Source organism: Monodelphis domestica, chromosome 5 (assembly GCF_027887165.1).
Source record: "Monodelphis domestica isolate mMonDom1 chromosome 5, mMonDom1.pri, whole genome shotgun sequence".
Lineage (NCBI taxonomy): Eukaryota > Metazoa > Chordata > Mammalia > Didelphimorphia > Didelphidae > Monodelphis > Monodelphis domestica.
In genome coordinates this window covers 165,723,011-165,744,249 of record NC_077231.1, presented here as the reverse complement: position 1 = coordinate 165,744,249, position 21,239 = coordinate 165,723,011, and the positions used below count along the sequence as shown (strand labels likewise).

The 21,239-nt window shown below is 37.6% G+C and overlaps 1 protein-coding gene across 3 annotated transcripts in view; it reads left to right on the top strand.

Annotated features, from left to right (window-relative positions):
- The window catches only part of CCDC146 (coiled-coil domain containing 146), a 200,831-nt gene that overhangs the window by 94,365 nt on the left and 85,227 nt on the right, over positions 1 to 21,239 (top strand). For all 3 annotated transcript variants that reach the window (XM_056799504.1, XM_007504057.3, XM_001371084.4), the window contains exons 3-4: positions 7,121 to 7,203; positions 12,471 to 12,680. In XM_056799504.1, coding sequence (XP_056655482.1) covers positions 7,121 to 7,203; positions 12,471 to 12,680 — 293 coding nt within the window. The remainder of the gene's footprint in view (positions 1 to 7,120; positions 7,204 to 12,470; positions 12,681 to 21,239) is intronic.

Here is a 21,239-nt window from a genome sequence, read left to right as displayed (position 1 = left end):
GAAAAAATAACCAAAAACATAAGGGAAAAAATTCAAAATAGGCTCTTATATAGGTCCAATTTAAAGTAATTTCTATCCCACAAGTCTGTAGAACAGAATGCAGTAATATTTCATTTAGCCATTTGTAGCCAAGACTACAGGAAGTTGCCATAATATAAGAAGAAAAAGAACTGGAATTCTATTTTGATGGGAAAAGTTCATTCCTTCGTCTGACCTTTTTTGTCATTCTCAGGGATATAGGGAGCCAGCATGATAGTCAAACTTTGTACTTGTATGAGTACTTCAGAAAGAGTGTAGATACAAGGAAGTCCTATGACTTAATGTATGTCAAGTGTCACAACCTCAAGTCCACATTAGTATTTCCTGTGTGCTCTTTTCGGCACCATTCAGGTTAAGTCTGTGCTCCTTGTTTTTTATCCCTTTTTTTTCTAGAATCAGGTACAAACATTAATCACAGTCCTCTAATATTTTATCAATAAATGGCAGGTTCCCATAGTTTAAAGCTTTGGGGAATATATTGGGTATATATATATATATATATATGTATATATACATATATATATATTATAGCAAGAATATATATATTAAAATTGTATTACTGCAGAAAAAACATTAATATTAATTTATGTGTACCTTTAGTACAAGAAATGAGAAAAATCAAATATTCTAATCAAAATAAAGAAAAGAAATAATAAAAAAAGGAAAAAATCAGTAATTCAATGTCTTTTCAAAAAACAGCATCCATTTGTCTATGGATTATTATCTCCAATTCATGTGATAAGATACAGTCAATCAGACTCAGCAGAAGATGCTTTCTTCACATGCAAGCAGTGAATCCAAGAGTCCTTTTCTCCAACCTTTATAGATGTTGGAGTAGTTAACAATATTTGGAATGGTCCTTCCCATGAAAGTTGAGTTTCTCCAGTTCACTTAAAATTCTTAATATAAACTTTATCTCCTGGGTTCAGGTCATGCAGAGAAAAGTCTAGTGGTCCGGCTTGTATTGCAGCTCCGGATTCATGAAGTTTACGTAGTTTGTGCTGTAACTCCTGTATATAGGAAGAAATAGTAGTATCTCCCCTTAGTAGTGAGGTATATGCAGGGGAAAAAGGTTTAGCCTGTATAGACGGATGTCCAAAAAGCATCTCAAATGGTGAGATATGTAAGTCTCCTCTAGTCCTGCTTCTAAGATAAAATAGGGCCAGAGGGAGAATTTCAGGCCATTTTAAATGGGTCTCAGTGCATAATTTGCCAATCATAGTTTTAAGTTCTTTATTCATCCTTTCAACTTGGCCTGAGCTCTGGGGATGATATGGAACATGGAATTTGGGAGTTATCCCCAAGCAAGAATATATTTGGTTTAAGACAGAATTAGTAAAATGACTCCCCCTATCCGAATCAATACGTGCTGGCAGGCCAAAGCGAGGAATAATTTCTTTTAAAAGCACCTTAGCAACAAAATCCGCCGTGGCCCGGGTCACAAGAAATGCTTCCGGCCATCTGGTTAGTTGATCTACAATTACTAGACAAAATTTATAATGTCCAGCCTTTGGCATTGCTATGAAATCTATCTGTAGATGTTCAAAAGGTGTGTAAGCCAGAGGACATCCACCAAAGGCTTTTCCATGAAATGCATGTTGGTTATATGCTTGGCAGGTAGAGCAGGCTGAACATACTATAGTATGTTATAGTGTATATATATATATATATATATATATATATATATATATATATATATATATATATATATATACATATATATAAATATAGTTATAGTTATAGTTATAGTATAGGCTATAGTAATTATACCAGGGGCTATCCATACTCTCTTGACAGAGTCCACAATGCCCTGGGTGCCAAAATGACCATTTTTATGAATAGATTGGCAAATGTGGTTATAGAAACTTCTAGGGAGCAGGGGTTTTCCTTCAGATGACACCCATACTCCATAAATCTGTTTTGCTTTAAATTTTTGTTTCCATTTTTCCACTTCCTTTTCATTATAGGAAAGTGGTAGATTTAAATCATTAGTGGTTGTTAATGTTAAAATTAATTCCGGTCCTTCTATGGCTGCTAGCTTTGCAGCTGCATCTGCTTGGTCATTTCCTCTAGAGACAGGGTCAGTGCCACCTGTATGGGCAGAACAAGGAACTACAGCTAGGGCTTCAGGAAGCTGGAGAGCAAAAAGAACTTCATTAATAATTTCTGCATTAGCTATAGATTTTCCAGCTGAGGTTAAAAATCCTCTTTAGAGCCATAACATTCCAACTGAGTGACAAATGCCAAAAGCATATCTAGAATCCATATAAATTGTTGCCTTTTTATCCTTAGCAATTATACAAGCTTGCTTCAGAGCTATGAGTTCTGCTTCTTGAGCGCTAATGTTAGAAGGTAGTGAAGCTGACCATTCAGTGGCAAATTCTGAGACTACGGCAGCTCCAGTGTAACGTATGCCATCCCTCATAAAAGCGGAACCATTGGTAAATAAAATCAGATCTGCATTGTCTAAGGGAGTGTCCAAGAGATTAGCTCGAGGTTTTTCTGCCATGGACACTAATGTTTCACAATTGTGTAATGGTTCTCCTGAAGTTGGTAAATCTGGAAGCAAGGTGGCAGGGTTAAGAGTAGTACAACGTTTTAAAGTAATGTTTTCACTATTTAATAAGGTTATTTCATATCTTGTAATTCTCTGATCCGAGAATGCCTGTGTTCTATGTTTTATCAATAATGCTTCTACCTCATGTGGGCACATTATTGTTAATGGACATCCCAATACTAAATCAACAGTTTTTGTTACTAGTAAGGCTGTAGCTGCTACTCCTCTAAGACATGGTGGTACTGCTGCTGCTACTGGGTCTAGTTGAGCAGAATAATAAGCAATCAGGCACTGAGAAGGTCCCAAAGTCTGAGTTAACACGCCAGAAGCTACTCCTCTTTGCTCATGCACATACAAAGTAAATGGCTTGTTGTAATCTGGGATGCCTAGAGCAGGGCCAGACATGATAGCCTTTTTTAGATCTGATAGAGCTGACAAGTGTTCAGGCTCTAATTTGAGGGGTTCAGGAACCGAATCCTTTGTTAATGTTATAAGGGGTTTAGTAATTTCCCCATAGCAAGGAATCCATTGTCTGTAAAACCCTGTTGCTCCTAAAATTACTCTCAACTGTTTCTTTGTAGTAGGAGTGCTTAAATTTTGAATATTCTTAATTCGTTTTGGAGAAATATAACGAGCACCCACAGTCAGGATGAATCCCAAATATTCTACTTTAGGGAGACACCACTGAACTTTATCCTTTGAGATTTTATGTCCTCTTTTGTACAATTCCAAAAGAAGGTGTTTGCTATCTTCTTGACATGTTTCTGCATCTGTTGAAGCCAAGAGTAGATCATCTACATATTTGATTAATTTACCATTTTTAAATGTTATATTGTCTGTGTCTTGGCTCAAAATTTGCTCAAATAAACTCAGACTTCCCACATAACCCTGTGGCAGCTGACTCCATGTATATTGTGAGCCCTTCCAGGTGAAAGCAAAAATATGCCTGGAGTTCTCATGTATAGGTATGGAAAAGAAAGCTGAACACAAGTCTACTACTGTAAAGTATGTAGCTGTGCTAGGAATAGAGGAAATAATAGTTTTTACATTAGAAACTATGGAGTGTCTCTTTATAACGTGATTATTCACTGCCCTCAGATCCTGTACGAATCTACAGAGGTGCTTGCCATTGGGCCCTCTTTTTGGTTTTTTAACTGGCAGGATGGGTGTGTTGTATTCAGATTTGCAAGGGATTATTATTCCCTGTTCTATTAATGAGTTAATAACTGGTGTAATACCCTCAATTGCCTTCTTTGAGAGGGGATACTGAGGGATGGAAGGAGGTTGGCTAGATTTAGTTTTTATCTGCACAGGAACAGCAGATTTAAGTAAGCCTACATCAGAAGAAGATGTGGCCCAAAGAGACTCCGGTATATCTTTAGGTATTTCAAAAGTGGAAGGCTCTTTTGCTTCCTGGTTTTCCAAGAGAAGTACAGGGAATAAATTTAAAGATTCCTCTGGTACTTCCAATGATAAAGAACCATCTGGTGAACAAGTTATTGTGGCTCTGAGTTTGCATAGAAGTTCTCTCCCCAGCAAATTTAAAGGGGAGTCAGGCATTAAAAGAAAGGAATGTTGTACCTCTAGGGGTCCTACAGACACCATTCTAGGGGCAAGTTTTTCAACTCTTTGGGGTATTCCTGATACCCTCACTACACTTTGTGAATCAACAGAATAACAATTTAAATCTGGTACATTCTTCAATACAGACCTAGTAGCTCCAGTGTCTAATAGACAATCATAATAAGTGTTACCCACCTTTAAGGTAACATGGGGTTCATTAGTATGGGGAGGGCAGTGGATAGGGACAATGGGTAGTAGGACATCAGGGTCTGGAAAATCAGTGGTTGTATCCTCTGATTCCTGTGCCCCAACCGCCCCCCCCCCAGACACCATCATTGTGTTTGGGATATTCCTTGGGCACCCCCCTGAAGGGCACCTCGACTATTTTTTGGATGAGCTCCATTTCTTATATTTTGTTGTTGGGTATCATCATTTTCTTCATTTGGAGCATTGTCATTATTTTCCCAGTTCCTATTTCTATAATTCTGGTTTCTAAAGTTCTTATTTCTATATTCATTATAGTTATTTCCATAGTCATTATTATAATTTCTAGAGTTTCTAAAATTCTGGTTTCTATGACCATTATCATCTCTATAATTGTTCTGGTTTCTGTGACCATTATCATCATTTCTATAGTTGTTATTTCTAAAGCTATTATTAAACTGCATATTCCTTCCAATCATCTTAAGAAAGGTTCTACATTCCATCATTTTGTGGCCCTTCTTCTCACAGAAGTGGCAAGTTACTGATTTATTTGTGAATTCCCGCAAAGGGGCTATAGTCTCTCCCTTATTTTTCAATTGTCTCCTTAACATTTTAATTTCTTTCTTTAAATCTTCCACTGATGTATTGTCTTCCTCAGGCCTTTTTACATGACCTTTATAAACATAGGTTGCTACTCTCCTCAGTTCTTCCAGCTCCATAGAGTCCTAATTAGGACAGCTAGTTCTAAAGTAGTCTTTTACCACTGAACAACAGTTCTTAACAAATTGACTACGTATTTGTCTAATGTCGCTTTCTCTGGATAAATCAAGGTCCATATATGTATTCCCTACATCAATAAGTCTGTCCATAAACTGGGAGGGTGTTTCATCAATATGTTGTTGGGTTTTTTCAAATTTTGACCATTTTTCAGGTCTATCAGAGCAAACTCTCATGACTGTCAATAATGCTTCTCTGGCTTGGTTTAGTTTTGTGTGATCTAATTCAACATTTGGGTTCCAATGTGGATCTTCAGTTGGCCAATAATGTCCTCTTCTACCTCGCTTTTCATTAGCCAGAGAGACGATATTATTTTTCTTTCTCTTTGTCAATAATGCTTCTAATATATTCTCAACATCCAACCAAGTGGGGTAAAAAGTTCTGAATATGTTCTCTAATTTTTTTATAATTAATACTGGTTCATCCTCAAATGATGACATATCTTCCTTCAATTTTTTTTAAATCCTCAGGGGTAAAAGGTGTATGATGTCTTACGGATACCAAGTTTCCATTCTTATTAAAAGTGGGTACTTCCCTTAAAGGAAATAAGCTATCTGAATTATTTGGTACTCTTGTTTCTAGGCTTCTTGCTCCATTTTCAATTGGGTAAGTCTGAGAAATAGAAGAGTTGGGCACATTAAAAGGAAGGGTTTGTTGTTGTCCCATGGTGCCAGAAAATTCAGAGGTACGGTGTGAATTTAGGTTGGAATGTGAACTTAAAGTGGATTGTGTAGGATGAGAAGGAGGAGCCAAGGAAGAAGTGTGAAAGGATACAGAGGTGTTTGGATTGGAGGAATCAGTAAGGTATGAAGTAGAGGGATTAAGATCAGAAGTATGTGTGGGGTGTGAACCTAGAGTTGAGTGTGTTCGGTCAGAAGTGTGGGTGGGATGTGAACTTAGAGTTGAAGCATGAGCAGTGGGAGGAGTGGGTGGGTTTTCTGAGGCTGAGGGGGCAGGGGGAGGGATGGGTTCGTTAGAAGCACGGGGGACAGAGATTCTGATAATGTTCTTAACTCTCTGTTAATGCTTCTTATAAAAGTTACAATCTCTCCCTGACTTTCCTCTATAAGCTCCTGTCGAGTATTTAGTTCTTCAATTTGTTGAATATTAGAGGGAGCAATTGGTTGGTTTTACTGAGAATTGAGTTCTTCAAGGAAATACAATATTAAAATTACAACAATCAAAAACTCAAGGGAAAGCAGTATGTCAATTAGATTTTGCCATAAGTTCCATGGGATGAGCTCTTTCAGAGAGACAAGGAATTCTGTATTTATAAGATTGGTCATGGGGCTGATGAGCCAGCTGTTAAGTAAGCTGCATTACAATTATAAATGGAAAGAACAATGCTATGCCAAAAAAATCAGAAATAAATGGAATGAAATTATAAAGATCATGTGGCATTTGAATGGAGAGACATGAGAAGACGCCCCCCACAAACCTACCCCCTGGTAGAAATAGGAGGGTCCACAGGTGTTACAAATAGCATGATCATGGACTTTCCCAACTGTTGGCAAGTTGTGCTGATTTTTTTCTTCCCTAAAGGTATCTACTGTTTGTCAAATGGGATGGTTCTTGTTTAAGAGGAGGAGTAAGAATGAAAACATGAGATATTATGGTATGTAGACATCCAGAAAACATTAGTTTGAATTAAAGAAATACAGTGTATTCCCTAGGTACCCAATTCCTGATTCTGGAATTTTTTACTAAAACTACAAGAAATACTTCTAGATTAACCAACCTTGAACACTTTCTCTCAAAATTTTAATGTATCTAATCATGTAATATATACTATAGTTTCATCTGTGTTTTTTATTCTCCTTCACATTCAGGAACCTGACTATAGATTTGTGTAAGTTTGTATTCTTCTAAACAATTGGAAGCCATTAGACACTTAATGAATGTTTGTAAAATGAATAAACTGAATTCAAACTACTTTTAAAACATCATATTTAATAATGGCATTGTTTCTCCCTATGCTAGTTATTTGCTGCTGGAAAACTACCGGGGACCAGGGTGTCTGAATTGAAAGCAAAGTATACTTTACTGCATGAAATGGTGATAAGGTATGTTGGTTACAAATCCAGTTGAATAGATTGCCAAGCTTGCAGAATGGGGAGATATTTTGCCACTTTAAAAAAGGGAAAGAGGTAAACTATTTAGATAAATTGATCCCTGCTGCCAGGGTTAACTCAACATCTTGGCCAAGAGAATCATCTGCACCACCTCCTACACACATAGGGCAGTTTTTAAAAGTCATTTAACTATTCTCTATTCCTTTCCCAAAGGAGAAAAAAAAATTATACATCTTGAAGTGCTGTGGTCAAGATTTCAGAATACTTCCCACTATTAAAAGCAAAGCAAAACCAAACAAAACAAAGAAATATCCTGGGGGGGTGGGGAATAGACTGTTATTCTTGAAAGCAAAGACCTTTGTACTGTTTCTTGTATAAGACCTAAAAGGCCTAGCACAGTACTGATCCTATAGTAGAACTTCAGTCAGTAATTGATGTAATGTTGGAAATGTGTAAATTAACGTTTTTTATATGTGTATGCTCCCGTTGTGTGAATAAGAATTCAGTTAATGAATTTATTGATTCAAGTAGTCAAAACAATTCAAAACAAGCATTTATTAAGCACCTACTGTTATGTACCAGGAATTATCCTGTCCCTGGATCAAGGAGCTTATTGAGGGAGACAACATATACATTTATATATACATTAATATAAAAATATGTGTGTATATATCATATATATATATATATAAGGAAATATGAGGGAATTGGGGCATTCGGCAAAGATAAGATATATGGGTAGATCAGGACAAGCTTCATGTAGAAGGCATAACTGGAGCTGAACTTTATAGGATTTTAGGAATTCTAAGAGTCACAGGTAAGGAATGAGCTCCAGGTACAAGGGATCATCTGTGCAAAGGCAGAAAGTGGGAGGTGGAACAGCAGGGAAGCCAACTGGGTTGGAATAGAGAGAGCATAAAGGTTAGTTATGGATTGTAATTCTGGAAGGTTAGGCTAGAACCATTTTTTTAGAGATGGTGTAGAAATCCTCTTCTTACAACAACCCTAAGCTACATAGAGGGAGATGCAAAAGCTTCAGGTTGGGCAAAAGCTGGAAGGACTGTGAAAGGGCTCCTTTCATGATCAGGTTTAACTTTTAACTAAAGATATAGACTTGGACAATTCACTTCACTGCTAGGCCTCAGCCTGTAAAACAAAAAGGTCTGAAAATCTGAAACTGGGTACAATAAATTCCTTTGCTCTTACTTGTATACTGTCTGTAAAACCAGAAGGATCAGATTGAGAGGTCACTGAAAAATCAATTCTTTGTCTAGTCACTGAGACGCTTGAGCGGGCAAGAAATGGTTTGGAAAGCTGCTGGAGAAATGCAATAGATTCAATGGCCCAGTTGAGATAAATGTATAAGAGGGGGTTTAAATGTCAAATATAGGAGTTTGTATCTTATTCTACACATAATCTAGAGTCTGCAGAGATTCATGAGCCTGGAAAGACCTAGGCAGACTGGTACTTTTGTTTTTTACAGTTATGTGGAGGCTGGGTTAGAGGAGGAAGAGGTCAGAGACAGAGATTTCAGTTAGGAGGCTCTCCAGGAGAGAGGTGGTGAGGATTGAAATATTAGGATGCTGGCTGAGTAAGGCTGAAGAAGGGAAAAGGCAGAAGAAATGATTCTTAGCAGCTGATTCAATATGGAGACAGAAAGAGTTAAAAGATGTCTGAGATTAAGAACCTGAGGAACTGAAAGAGGGAAGTTAGAAGGAGGGGGTCATTTTTAAAGGAAAGATGAATTTATAAAGACAAGTTGAGTTTGATATGCTATGAGACCTCTCCTGAGAAATATCCAATAAGAAGCTGGTGATGCATAAATGGGGGACTGAAGAAAAACCAAGGTTATTTGTGTAATTGCATTGCGATGATGATCAAAGCCTCTAAGAGACATTACACAGAGAGAGGAAGACTCAGAACAAAACCTTATAGATGCATAACCCATCATTAAAGTTAAGTGAATGTAAAGAGGAAGTTAAGGTAAGGAATATACAGACAGATAGCATTTTTTTTTCATTTTGGGGAATTCAGTGGTGAAAGGGAGGATGATGTGGGGAGGAAAGGTCAAGCATATTTATAGGCACTAGGGAAGAAGTCAATAAATTAGGAGAGTAAGAGGGATTATGGGGACGACATGATAAAGGAACTGGAAGGGATGAGGTATCTGGGTACAAGTAAAGGGATGGACTTTCCCTGAAGAGAAAAGCCATCTCTTTATCAGAGGTGAGAAGAAAGGAGGTCAGAATGGGGAAAGGAGATCAGGGAGTTTAAAATATAGAGAAGGGCAAAGGCAAATGACCTCTCTCTCTCTCTCTCTCTCTCTCTCTCTCTCTCTCTCTCTCTCTCTCTCTCTCTCTCTCTCTCTCTCTCTCTCTCCTTCTCTGTCTGTCTCTGTCCCTGTCTGTCTCTGTCTCTCTGTCTCTCTGTCAAGACTGAACTGAACTGAGCTCTTCTTCATAGAGGAAGGGGTGGAGGGGGTAGAGTGGGAAACTTGAGGAGAAAATCAATGGTTTGAAACAATTGCTGAAGAAATATAATAGACTCAAGACCCCAGTTGAGGGAAATATGTAATAGGACACTCCAGAACTATTTAACAGTATACAAGTTAGAGCAAAGGAATTTATTGTACCTGATTTCAAATCTGACCAGATATTTACTAAACTATGGGATTCTTGGGCAAGTCACTTAATCTCTGTCTGCCTCAGTTTCTTCAAATGCAAGATGGGATAATGACGGTACCTGCATACCAAGGTTGTTTATAGTATCAAAAGAGATAATATTTAAAGTGATATTATAAGTTATTATATGTGTGTATGTATACTAATTATTAGTAAGGGGGTTAGGAATTCAAGATTAGGTCATATTATAAATTTGAACTAATTAACTATAGAGTCAAGAAAGGAAGGGAAGTAAAGCTACATATTGATGAAGGAAATATGTCAAGGAGAAGATGAAGGGGAGGCCCAGGGAGAGAGAGAATGATAGGTTATAGTCTGAGGACTTTTGAAATTCAATAAATATTTATTCCGAATTCAATGCAAAATGATCTGTGATTATGTTTTAGGAACAGAGAAGTAAAACTAGACCTTCTCTTGGCCCTAAAATGTAGCTGGAGGGGTAAGAAAAGTAAAAAGATGTTCAGACTTGTAGATAGCTCCTATTTTTGGAGCATCAAAACATACAAAAATCCCAAAGCTCTAGAAAGCCTTATCAGCCATATGGTGGATATCTAGGGCCTGTACTTTGCTCTGACACTGAAGGGATAAAGAAATGTGGCCTTAGTTCTTCCTCTCTAGTATAAATGAAGTTTCACTTTTGATTACATTTTAATTTAAGAAAAAATATTTTTGCATCCCTTGGGGGCAGCACTTACCTAAATGAAAAATAAGATGATTTTTAAAACTTTTTCATATTGTCTTTATAACCAGGAGGTTATAAATATATAACATCATGTGTTATATTTTTAAGGCTTCAGCAATTCATGAAGGGTTCATGAATACACTGCTAGCATAAGATGGCAGGATCTCCCTCCCTTGCCTTCTCTGATTGGGGGAGGGTTTTGCTTGACCACCTACTTTCCTTTAAACCTGATTATGTACCATGTGGCCATTGTCAAGATCACTACCATCATTTCCCACCATCTTCCAGACCTTTTCTTGCTTCTTATTTTACCCTAAGGTAGGGAAGAAAAGACAGAAGGGAAAAAAACTTTATTACACTCCCACTCCTCACCAAGTTCCTTCTTTCCCCCTCCATAACTGCTCCTTCTAACCACAACATTGGACGGTGATGGTGTCAAGAGTATAAGTCCCAATAATGTTGGGAATCCCTGCCAGTGATTCAGAATTGATGGAATTTCTGCTCCCATTCTTTCACAGATTGGATGAATTGGAAAGAATCAAAAAGGATGGGAGGAATACAGTTTTCCCTTCCTTATTGCAACTTTTCTCATTGCAGTTTCAATATATCATGGATCAGCATAGGGAATTAAATGAGAATTTTTGTGAGTTTTGTTGTGGAAACGAGCAAATGAGAAAGAAAAAGTTTAGAAATATATAGCCTATGACCAAATACTTCAACCAGATTCTACATTAAGGTTTTATAAATGCCATAAAAGAAAAAGAAAAATTTTAGACTTCTTTAGCATGAATGGAGTACCAAAAATTTTATAGATTTTCTAGATCGCATCAATTATATGCAAGGTACTCAAAAATTTTAAGTGCTAGAGAGGAAATAATTTTTTTAAATAGTCCTACTTACATTCTACCTAAAGAGATATAAACAAAAACACACTCACACACATACACATACACATACACATACACATACAAATAAATACAAAATCATTTGAGCAGAGAGAGAGTGTATTGATGATTAACAGATCAGGAAAGATTTTGTAGAGGGAGTGGTACCTGACCTGAAGAGAGGAGAAACTGCATTATAGGAATGGGGCATGGGCTATATGATGGCGCAGTAATAGAAGACAGAATGCTGAGTTTAGAGAACAGCTAATAGTCCAGTTAGTTTGCAGCATAGAGAAAGTAAAGGATGATATGGGAAAAAAAATCTGGAGAGATTGGTTGTAACCAGATTGCAGAGGCTAGAACCTAGATGCTAGCTTCAAACACTACATAAAAGAAATCAGAGGATACTAAATATGGAAGGAGGTTTAGAGATTATACAAGCCAAGTTTTAGCCAAAATAGGAACCAGCTTTACCAAACCAAAGAATATGCTTTCAGCAAGCAAAACAAGCCATATAAAAATGGATTAAGAGTAAAGATGGACATTCTAGTGACACAAAGCCATAGGAAAATTCTGGGAGAGGATCTTGCAAAGTCACTGCAGAACAACCCAGATCAGAAGAGATCTTTTAAGAATCTGATAAGATAATGCCTTCCTCATTTGAATGCTAAGGACCAAGATAAGAATAAGGCTTTAGTTTGACTTATTTTCTCTTAGGTCCTAGTAGAGTCTCCTTTTGAAGAATGCTAAACTTTTCTTGACTGAATTAAAAGAAATAGAGATTTTTTCACATAACATAACTCAGAATAAATAGGTGATTGCCTGGTGAAATGATGGCAACAAGACTGAGGGAGCTCTGGACTCCATGGAGAACTAATAGAAACAGAATTGGGAGCACAAGGAGAAAATCAGGCATAGCTGTGGACCTATATTCCCTTCCTACTCCAGTCCAGATATCTAGGAGCAAGCCCTGTTAATTGTATAACTCTTTATCATTTTACATAAATACAGCACACAAGAGTCTGAGCTCCAATTGCTGGAGGATGCCAAAAAATTCACCGTGGAAATAGAAAAGCTCCAACAAAAGCTGGAGGATGCTGACAAGTTTCCAGAAGGATTTAGAACAGAGGTTTCCAAGATGAGAGAACAACTTCTCAAGTATCAAAATGAATTGAATGCAGCAAAAGAAAGAGAGTTCCACATACAGTATAGGTTGAATAGGTATGTATGTTACATCTTTAAATATATTGAAAATAGAGGTGAGCAAAGTAGTTTTAATTTAATTTTTAGATTTTTCAGCCTGAGAATCAATTGTGCAAAGTCTGGTACAACCTTGTTAATATATTTCTGGATTAATTCTCACCAAACAAAATTTCAGCATGACTCAGAATAATCAATCAGATTATCAATCTATCTGAAATACCCCTTGAACACAGACTTAAGCTTTCTAGTGACTTGTCAGTTAGTCACATTTATTAAGTGCCTAGTACATGCCAGGCCTTGTTTTAATAAATCCTAGGGATATAAAAAGAAGCAAAAAAACCAAGTCCCTGCCCTCAAGAAGCATATAGTCTACTGGGAAACCACAAACAAATAATGTACAAACTCTATATTGGAAAAGTAGGATTACTTAATGTAGGAAAGAAACTAGAATTAAGAGGGGTTGGGAAAGGCTTCCTGCAGGAATGGTGTCAAACTCAAATAAAAACTGGGGCCACTAAACCATCCATAGAGATCTCTGCATAATGCTGATTGCCTTCATTTTAAAATATAATATTTTCAGTGTTTTATTATGCTTTTTATTTTGTTAAGTATTTCCCAATTACATTTTAATCTGGGTTGGGCTATACTTGAGAGTGTTACAGACTGCATGTAGCCCCTGGTAGCATTATTTCACACCTTGGATGTAAAAGGCAGGATTTCAGTTGGAATTTGAAGGAAGCCATGGAGGCCAAGAGGTGCATATGAGGAGAGACAATACTGCAGACATAGGGAACAGCCAGAGAGGGGCACAAAAGACTTGGTCTGTGGTCACATTGCTGACACAGTAGTAGAAGCTAAAAACAGAAGTAGTCCCTGTAAAATCTTTGTTCCTTCCATCAATTTCCCATTTTCCTTGAGCCCTCTGACTTCAGTGCCTTGAAGAAACTCTAGTGCCAGACCAGCTCATCCTTTCACTTCACTCTTGCCTTGCTCTCAGTAGAGACCCTGACCCTCTGCCATGGTGGGGATTCCCTTCTCCACTCTTTCCCAACCATTAGTAGATGGCAACTCTATGCAACTGGGACATTGTAGCATCTCCTGACTTACCAAGATGCTATAGACTCTTTAATTCAGGGTTCCAGAAATGGAGAAATTACATTGATAGTTGACCAAGGTGTCCCAGGAAATGGCTACCTTGCAAAGTAGAAATTGCTCCTTTAAAGGAAACAAACCATTGGCTTAGGTAGTAGCTAAGAGTCAACAGCTTTAGCTACATATTGCATTCAGAACTCTCAAGCATGTTTCCCTGCTCAGTACAAGATTTTTGTTTGTTTGTTTTTTTAACATGCCAAATCAAGATGGTTTCATAATGTCCTGCCTAATAGTGCAATTTGACTGCTGGGCCATCTCCTACCTCTTCAGAATAGCTCCCTATTTGAGTAGAAACCCCAAAGAAAAACAACTGCTTGATTACATGGGTTGAGGGGATATGATTGGGGATGTAGCCTCTAAATGATCACCCCTAGTGCAAACAACAACATGGAAATAGACTCTGATCAAGGACACATGTAATACCCAGTGGAATTGCGAGTCGGCTAAGGGAAGGATGGAGGGGAGGGGAGGGAGAGAAAGAATATGTTTTTGTATGTGTATTGTGTGACATGTTTTAGCTATACATATGTACATAATATATATTGTTTTATATCTAAAGATAAAGATGTGTGTATTCATATTTATATTCCAGAAAGTCAGACCATAGTAGAATGTAGCAGAAAAAGCATTCTTCAATTCAAAACTCCTCAGTTCACTTAATGTCTCAGACATAATAACTGTGTGATCTGGATAAATCTCTTAACCTCTCACCAAGTGGTCTGCTGGAGCCAACTTCTGAGAGCTGATTGTTAAATTTTCACTGGAAGCATTTGAACCTCAAAAAATGGCAAATGCTACAGATGAGGGCTTGATTTATTGTTTTGTTGATTGTCTATACTTAAGAAACTAGTAAAAAATAAGAATACTGAAGTCATAGGCATAATTTTTTTAGATCCTGTTGCTAAACATTTGCCATCACATCCATCCCATTCAACCTTAGGTTAGTCTATCAAACTGAGATAATATTTTTGGTGTTTTGGTGAGGAAAGTGTATTGCAAACATTTTATGGACTTAATTCTTTGGTCCTTACCCCCATTGAAAACCCTCATTTTATTGACTATTTGTTTATTTATTTTTTTTCTCAGTCCTATGGGCTATAAACTTGCCCTCTGCTGATTTGCTGAACCAGAGTATTTGAGCTGCTATACCCTGAGGCCAAATCTTTTCTTTTATCAATCCTCTGCATGTATGCTGAATTCAATCTGCTCAGCTGACCTGCTGAGCTAGTCTGCCTTGGGGCAAATTCTTCACTGTAGCAGGCAGGGTCAAGGGTATCCTATGCCTCTCCCCCCCCCCCCCCAAGTTCCTCCTTTTCAGGAAGGTGTATAGGGGAGGATGTTCAGGCAGCCTGTCTCTCCCTTATCCTATGAAAAAAGATTCTCTGTGCCTACCTTTCAAATTGTGTTCAGCAGGAGAGTCCTGTGACTTCATGTTGGGTTTGGGTTTCTGTTTTCTTTGATGCATGATATAAATACTGGTTTGGAAGGATTGTCAGAGAGAGTTTGGACTTTGGTGCTCCCAAGCTGCCATGTTGGCTCCCCCAGACTCTCTGGACTTAATTCTAAGAGAGTGAGTTAAACAATATCGAATTATAATTATCCTGACTCAAACTAGGCCTGAAGAAGAGATTTTTTTTTTTTTTTGATATGTGCCTCCCTCTTTGCAGAGGTAGGGGCCTGTGGTTGAAGAACATCGGACACACAGACTTGGTTAATGTGTTCGATTTGCTGAACTACTTTGCCACTCCTCTTTTTAATGTAACAATCTCTCTGGGATCACACAATCACCAAACTGCTGGTGACACATCGATTATTCTTTCTCATCTAAGCAATCTGGAAGTAATCTTAGAGGGCAGAGGTTTATGGTCCTGTGGCTTCTGAAACTCCACTGGTGTGCTTCCCTTTATCAATCAAGCATCGGTCTTTATTACTGTTCAGCAAAGGGCATCTTGCAAGGACAGTGGCTATAAAAACATTCCCCTGAGAGACATTTATGAAGAAGGAATAAAGCAGTCCAGGGAGAGGGACTCCTATCTTGAACATACAAGGTCCATACATGGTCTGTCCATTGATAGTGAGGCACATGTGTAAAGGATGCTTGAAAAAGTTATACCTTTCAAATCCAGCCCCCAGAGGTCTTTCTCCTCCTTTGTGGAGTCTTCATGAGAATCATAGTAGGCAAGGCTGCAAGAATCACTCCCTGTCTTCTTCTCCATTCCAAGGAGTCCCATTCCCTGAAATTGGCACCATCTTTGACTGACTGTCTTTCCATGTCCCTTTGTAGGTGCTTCCTCTGAATTTAATCCCTAACACTCCAGTGGTTACTGCTCTCCACTGTTTCAGATTGGCAGTAGAACTTCCAATGGCTCTGATTGATCTCCTTAACTCACATCATTATCTGGGCACTCTCCTCTCAAAATACTTCAAAGCAGGAAAGAATGGGCACACGCGTGTGTGCACACACATACATACATACACACATACATACACACACACAACCAGAGGTGTGATATGCTCCATGACACAAAGACTGGGTGGCACATAGGACAGCCACCCTTCTCTCCACTTAGTAATTCACAATTTAGTTCTGAACTCATTTGCTTCTAGTAAGGAAATGAGATTGAGACATTTTGGGGTCACATTTTCGCATTCAAACTAAGTTCTGGCTTAATGCCACTTGAGTCAATGGTTCTTCTGCCTGCACAGCCAGCATCATCCCACAGAGCCACCCATTCAGTCAAGCATGAGTGGAAACAATCTCCCAAAGTTGTTCCACATATTAGCTTGGAACTATGCAGAGAACAGATCTGCATGTGCCCTGCATAACTCACCAGGAAGGGAAAATCTGAGCATGTTCTAAAAAGTCAGCCCTCAATGACTGCTCTCCTCGTTACATTTATTCTATGCTACAAGGAATGACTCTTTGGGGAAAAGTGTAAGGATAATTTTAGTTTTGTGACTTGAAATCTAAATAATTGGTTGCCAGGGAAAATTCCCAATAATAAAGTACCCAAGTCAGCTGGGAATTATGGTGATTTTAATTAATATAGAGAGAAGGAATTAAGGAAAGGAGAGAGAGAGAGAGAAAGAATGAATTTAAACTGCTCTGGCTCAGGCTGAGCCAGGCAATAGTTAAAGGCCTTGGCCAAAGTGGCAGTCTTATCACTCACCATGAGACCGTCTCCAAGAAAGCTGTCTGAAGGGAATTCTCCAGGCTGAGTTCCAGTTCTCCACTGAACTCAATCTCCTGAACTGAGATCCAATCTGAACTTTTCATCTTCTTTTATAGACCTTTCACTCTTATGTCTCCTCCTCTGAATTTTCACGTCTACCAATCACAGTAGACACTTTCTCCAGGACTGCCCATTCTTTAGTTCTCACCACTCTTTAGGTCTCACCTTCTCTGGTTAGATTATATCTTTTGAGTTCTTCACACTTCTTTGTTAAGCTTGCCTTTTGTGAGTTACTTGACCTTTTTGTGATTAATTTAACCTTTATAGGTATTTAACAACCTTTTGTATTAGGTCTAAAAATAGACTTAGCTTAAGGTTCTAGCTTCACTATAAGGTATGAGTTAAGTACCTTCATTGTTCAATCAGGAGTTTACAACTTTATCTTCCCCTAAAGTATGTCTAATTAGGGTGGAGTAGTTTCCAAGTTCACAAAAGGGAGAAGAATATATTTGGAAAAGAAGGTGATGTAGAACAGAAGCCATCAATATTTTTTTTAAGTCAGAGTGAATGCACCTAGACACTGTGCCATTCTAGTGGTAGTTGAAACAATCTGAAACAACTGACAAGACACCTATTTCATTTTGGTGAAGTAATATAGGAAACCATACTCTTGTGGGTCCAAGGGAACAAATATGAAGTACAGAGCCTGAATTTAACCCACTCTTAATTTCTTCAAAAAGCATTAAGAATTGATGTTCTGGCACTCCTTAAATCCAGATAATGAATATATGCTATACCCTTCCCCACCTCCCTCCACAAATCATTTTCTGCTCTTGGTATTGCTGGATACATTATTTTAAAAATAGGCAGGTAGGTGGCTCAGTGGATTGAGAACCAGGCCTAGAGAAAGAAGGTCTTGGGTTCAAAACTGGGCTTAGAAACTTCACTGTTGTAAAAACTAGAATCTGGATGCCTATTGGACCAATCATACCAACAGGCTTTTCTGCAGACCATACCATAAACTGTATAACTACTAAACCCTCACCAATATGTATTAGAGTTAATCTAGGGAGCCAGATGGTACAGTGAATAGAACTCTGAATCTGGAAGCAGGAAGTTCTGTGTTAAAATTCTTCCTCAGACATTTACTATCTATGTGACCCTAAGAAAGTCACTTCACCTCTCTGTATCAGTTTCTTTATTTGTAAAATGGGGACAATAGCATCTACCATTCAGAGTTCTCATGAAGGTAAAATAATAATATATTTAAAACTCTTTGCAAAGAGCTTGAAGAGATTTCTAAATACTAGCTTTTAATATTTATTATTATTAATCTACCATTAGCAGGCCTATGTTTATATCATTTATATTGTGTGTGTGTGTGTATAAAACTTAGACTTAATTATCCACCATCAAAGCACACATACTCTCACCCAAGAGAGAACTAATATAGATGGACTCCTACACCTCCACTAATTCCTCTTGCCACAGGTTGATGGGTAGCACCCCTCTTCCACCTTGCTTCCCATGACAACTTGGGAGTGAACTATAGGATTTGAGGAACTTTACTCAAGCTTGTCTGTGACTTTTAACAGCCTTGACTGTCATATGACTTTTTTTTTTAGTGGCTATGATTGAATTTTTATTATTGCATTTTATTTGGACATTACCCATAGGGCTTCTTAAGAAGGCTGATTTCATAGATATCAAGTGATAACATTTGTACAACCCAGTGGAATTGCTTGTTGGCTCTTGGGGAGAGGGAGAGAAAATGAATCATGTAAACATGGAAAAATATTTTAAAATAAAAAATTTAAAGTAGAAGTTAAACTAAAATAAAAGCTGATTTCATTGGCTCAGTGGCAGAATCACTTAAATAAAATACAGGTTACCTTACCTTGTCATATGATGTTAGCAGCATATCTGGTCATGTAACGTATACCTAAGATCAGCTAGGTAGCTCAGTGGATAGAGTGCTGGGCCTGAAGTAAGGAAGACTCAACTTCCTGAGTTCAAATATAAGCTCAGACATTTACTACCTGTTTGAACCTGGGCAAATCACTTAACCCTGTTTGCCTCAGGTTCCTCATCTACAAAATGATCTGGAAAAAGAAAATGGCAAACCACTCTAGGATCTTTGTCAAGAAAACCTAGATGGGGTCACAAAGAGTAGGACATGACTTAAAAAAACAAAAAAATAATCCTGTATCTTAGATGTCTATCTCGAAAAACCTCGATTATCCTGAGTCCTTAAACCCTCTACTCAGTAGCTACCACCTAGCTTTAGCATTTGGGAGTCTCCAGTTTTCCATTTCCAAACCTCTTTCATCTTCCTATGCAGATGAACAAAAAAAAAGAGAAAGAAAGAAAGAAAAAGAAAAGAAAGGAAAGGAAAAAGTCCAGAGACAAAGCTAAACCTTAGAAACAGTGTTCTTCTATCTAGCCAGCCATATTCTTGCCTTTAATATGTAGATAGGCAGCATAGCTTGAAAAGGCTTAAAGTTTACTCTTTCATTTAAAAAGTGAAAGAATTAGGCCAGATGACTTCTGTGGTTCCTTCTGGCTCTTAAACTGTGATCCTATGAAGATCTCAACAGGATGGAATAGTAGCCTCAATCTTAATAGTAACAAAATCCTACATCTGGGTTCAAAAAATCAATAGCACAAGTCAAAAATGAGGAGACAAATTGGAAAACAGTTTACAAAATTACAAATCAGTTAATAAATTTTGTTAATTCATTCTCTAAAAATCTCATGACTAATTATAATAATGATGAATAATAAGATAATCTAATAGCTATGTTGTTACAACAATAAAAGTTGGGGTAATGGTATGGACACTATTTATTAAAAAGCGCTATGGTATAGTGGAAAGAGCCCCAGATTTAGAGTCAGGAGATGTGGGCTCAAATCCTGACTCAGTATACCATTGAGACCTTGGGCTCAAAAGAAAATTGTAAACAAGTTCTTATATTTATTAAGGGAGTAATACTTTCTCTGTGAGGAAATGTGTGCTACTTTCCAAATGACCACATCTATTTAAGTCAACCAATAGACAATTAATGTCCTTTTCTAGAGATACAAAAGTAAAGACAAAAATATAATTATACACACATACACAAATTCTTTCCTCCAGGAACTTCCTCTTATTCCCATACAAAGATCTAGAGGGAGATTTTAACACATGGAATTCTTTAGCAATAAGAAACTAGCCTCGGTAAATAGAGTCTTAATGTCCTGTTACAAGAATCATTCCCTAGGATTCCAAAAAGCCTGGTCTCTGCAGGACCTATAAGTATATGAAATCCATAATTTACCCAAAGAGCAGGTGTAGTTTCTCAGATTGCCCAATTTATTGCTTGGGAGTAGTCTATAAACTAAAAGAACTTGGCCCAGCAAATTCCAGTATGATTTATATGGAACTTAAAAGTTTTTAAGATTTAGAAAAATTATATTTATTCAGCTTATTTAGAACAATGAAATTTATTTAGCTTTTATTAAGCAAGTATTTGTTGAGTTCCTACCATGCATGTGGCCCTAGAATATAGTGGGGAAGAAGCAAAGGCAGACATCTGAATTGTTTTTTTTTACTTTCAAGCTAAAACTATTTCAGCCTAACCAATAAAATCTATAAAAAGAAAGCATAGCCATTTCTGTGTTCTGTAAGCAATCGTTCAGGGTGGAAAATAATGAGATTAAAACAATTGCTGGTTGTTCATTAGTGGTAAAATGTGAATGCCTGACATTTTCGCCAAAGGGTAAGACAAGCATAAGCCATTTGCTATTTGAAATTTCCAACTTCTGACAAAACAAAAAAGTTTTGTCTTCTAGGTAAAATTATACAGGCAAATCATTCATGGAGATTATACAGGAAAAATGTGTAGAAAACTGTACTTTGCAGGAAATTCTAAATTTTCATTTCTGAAATATTTTGTTTGCAGAAATGTTTTAGAAAAGTTCAGATTTTGAAATGCCGCCATTTTGCTCTGACTTGGGGTTGCTGCTTGTCTTTAGGGGCTCAGGTTAGGGTTTACATTTTGGAAGCATCATAGCAGCATCATAGCACCTGGTGTCAAAGATAATTTATGTGCTATAACACCAACACAGTCTAACCACATAGGTGACGAGGGTGATGTCAAAGTTTTTATAAGAGTCCGTCCCCCCATTGAGGGGCCCATCCTTGGTGATGGAGTGCATACTGGCTTGTGCTTATCAGTACTCTCAATACTCTCCATCGGCATTCTAAACCAGA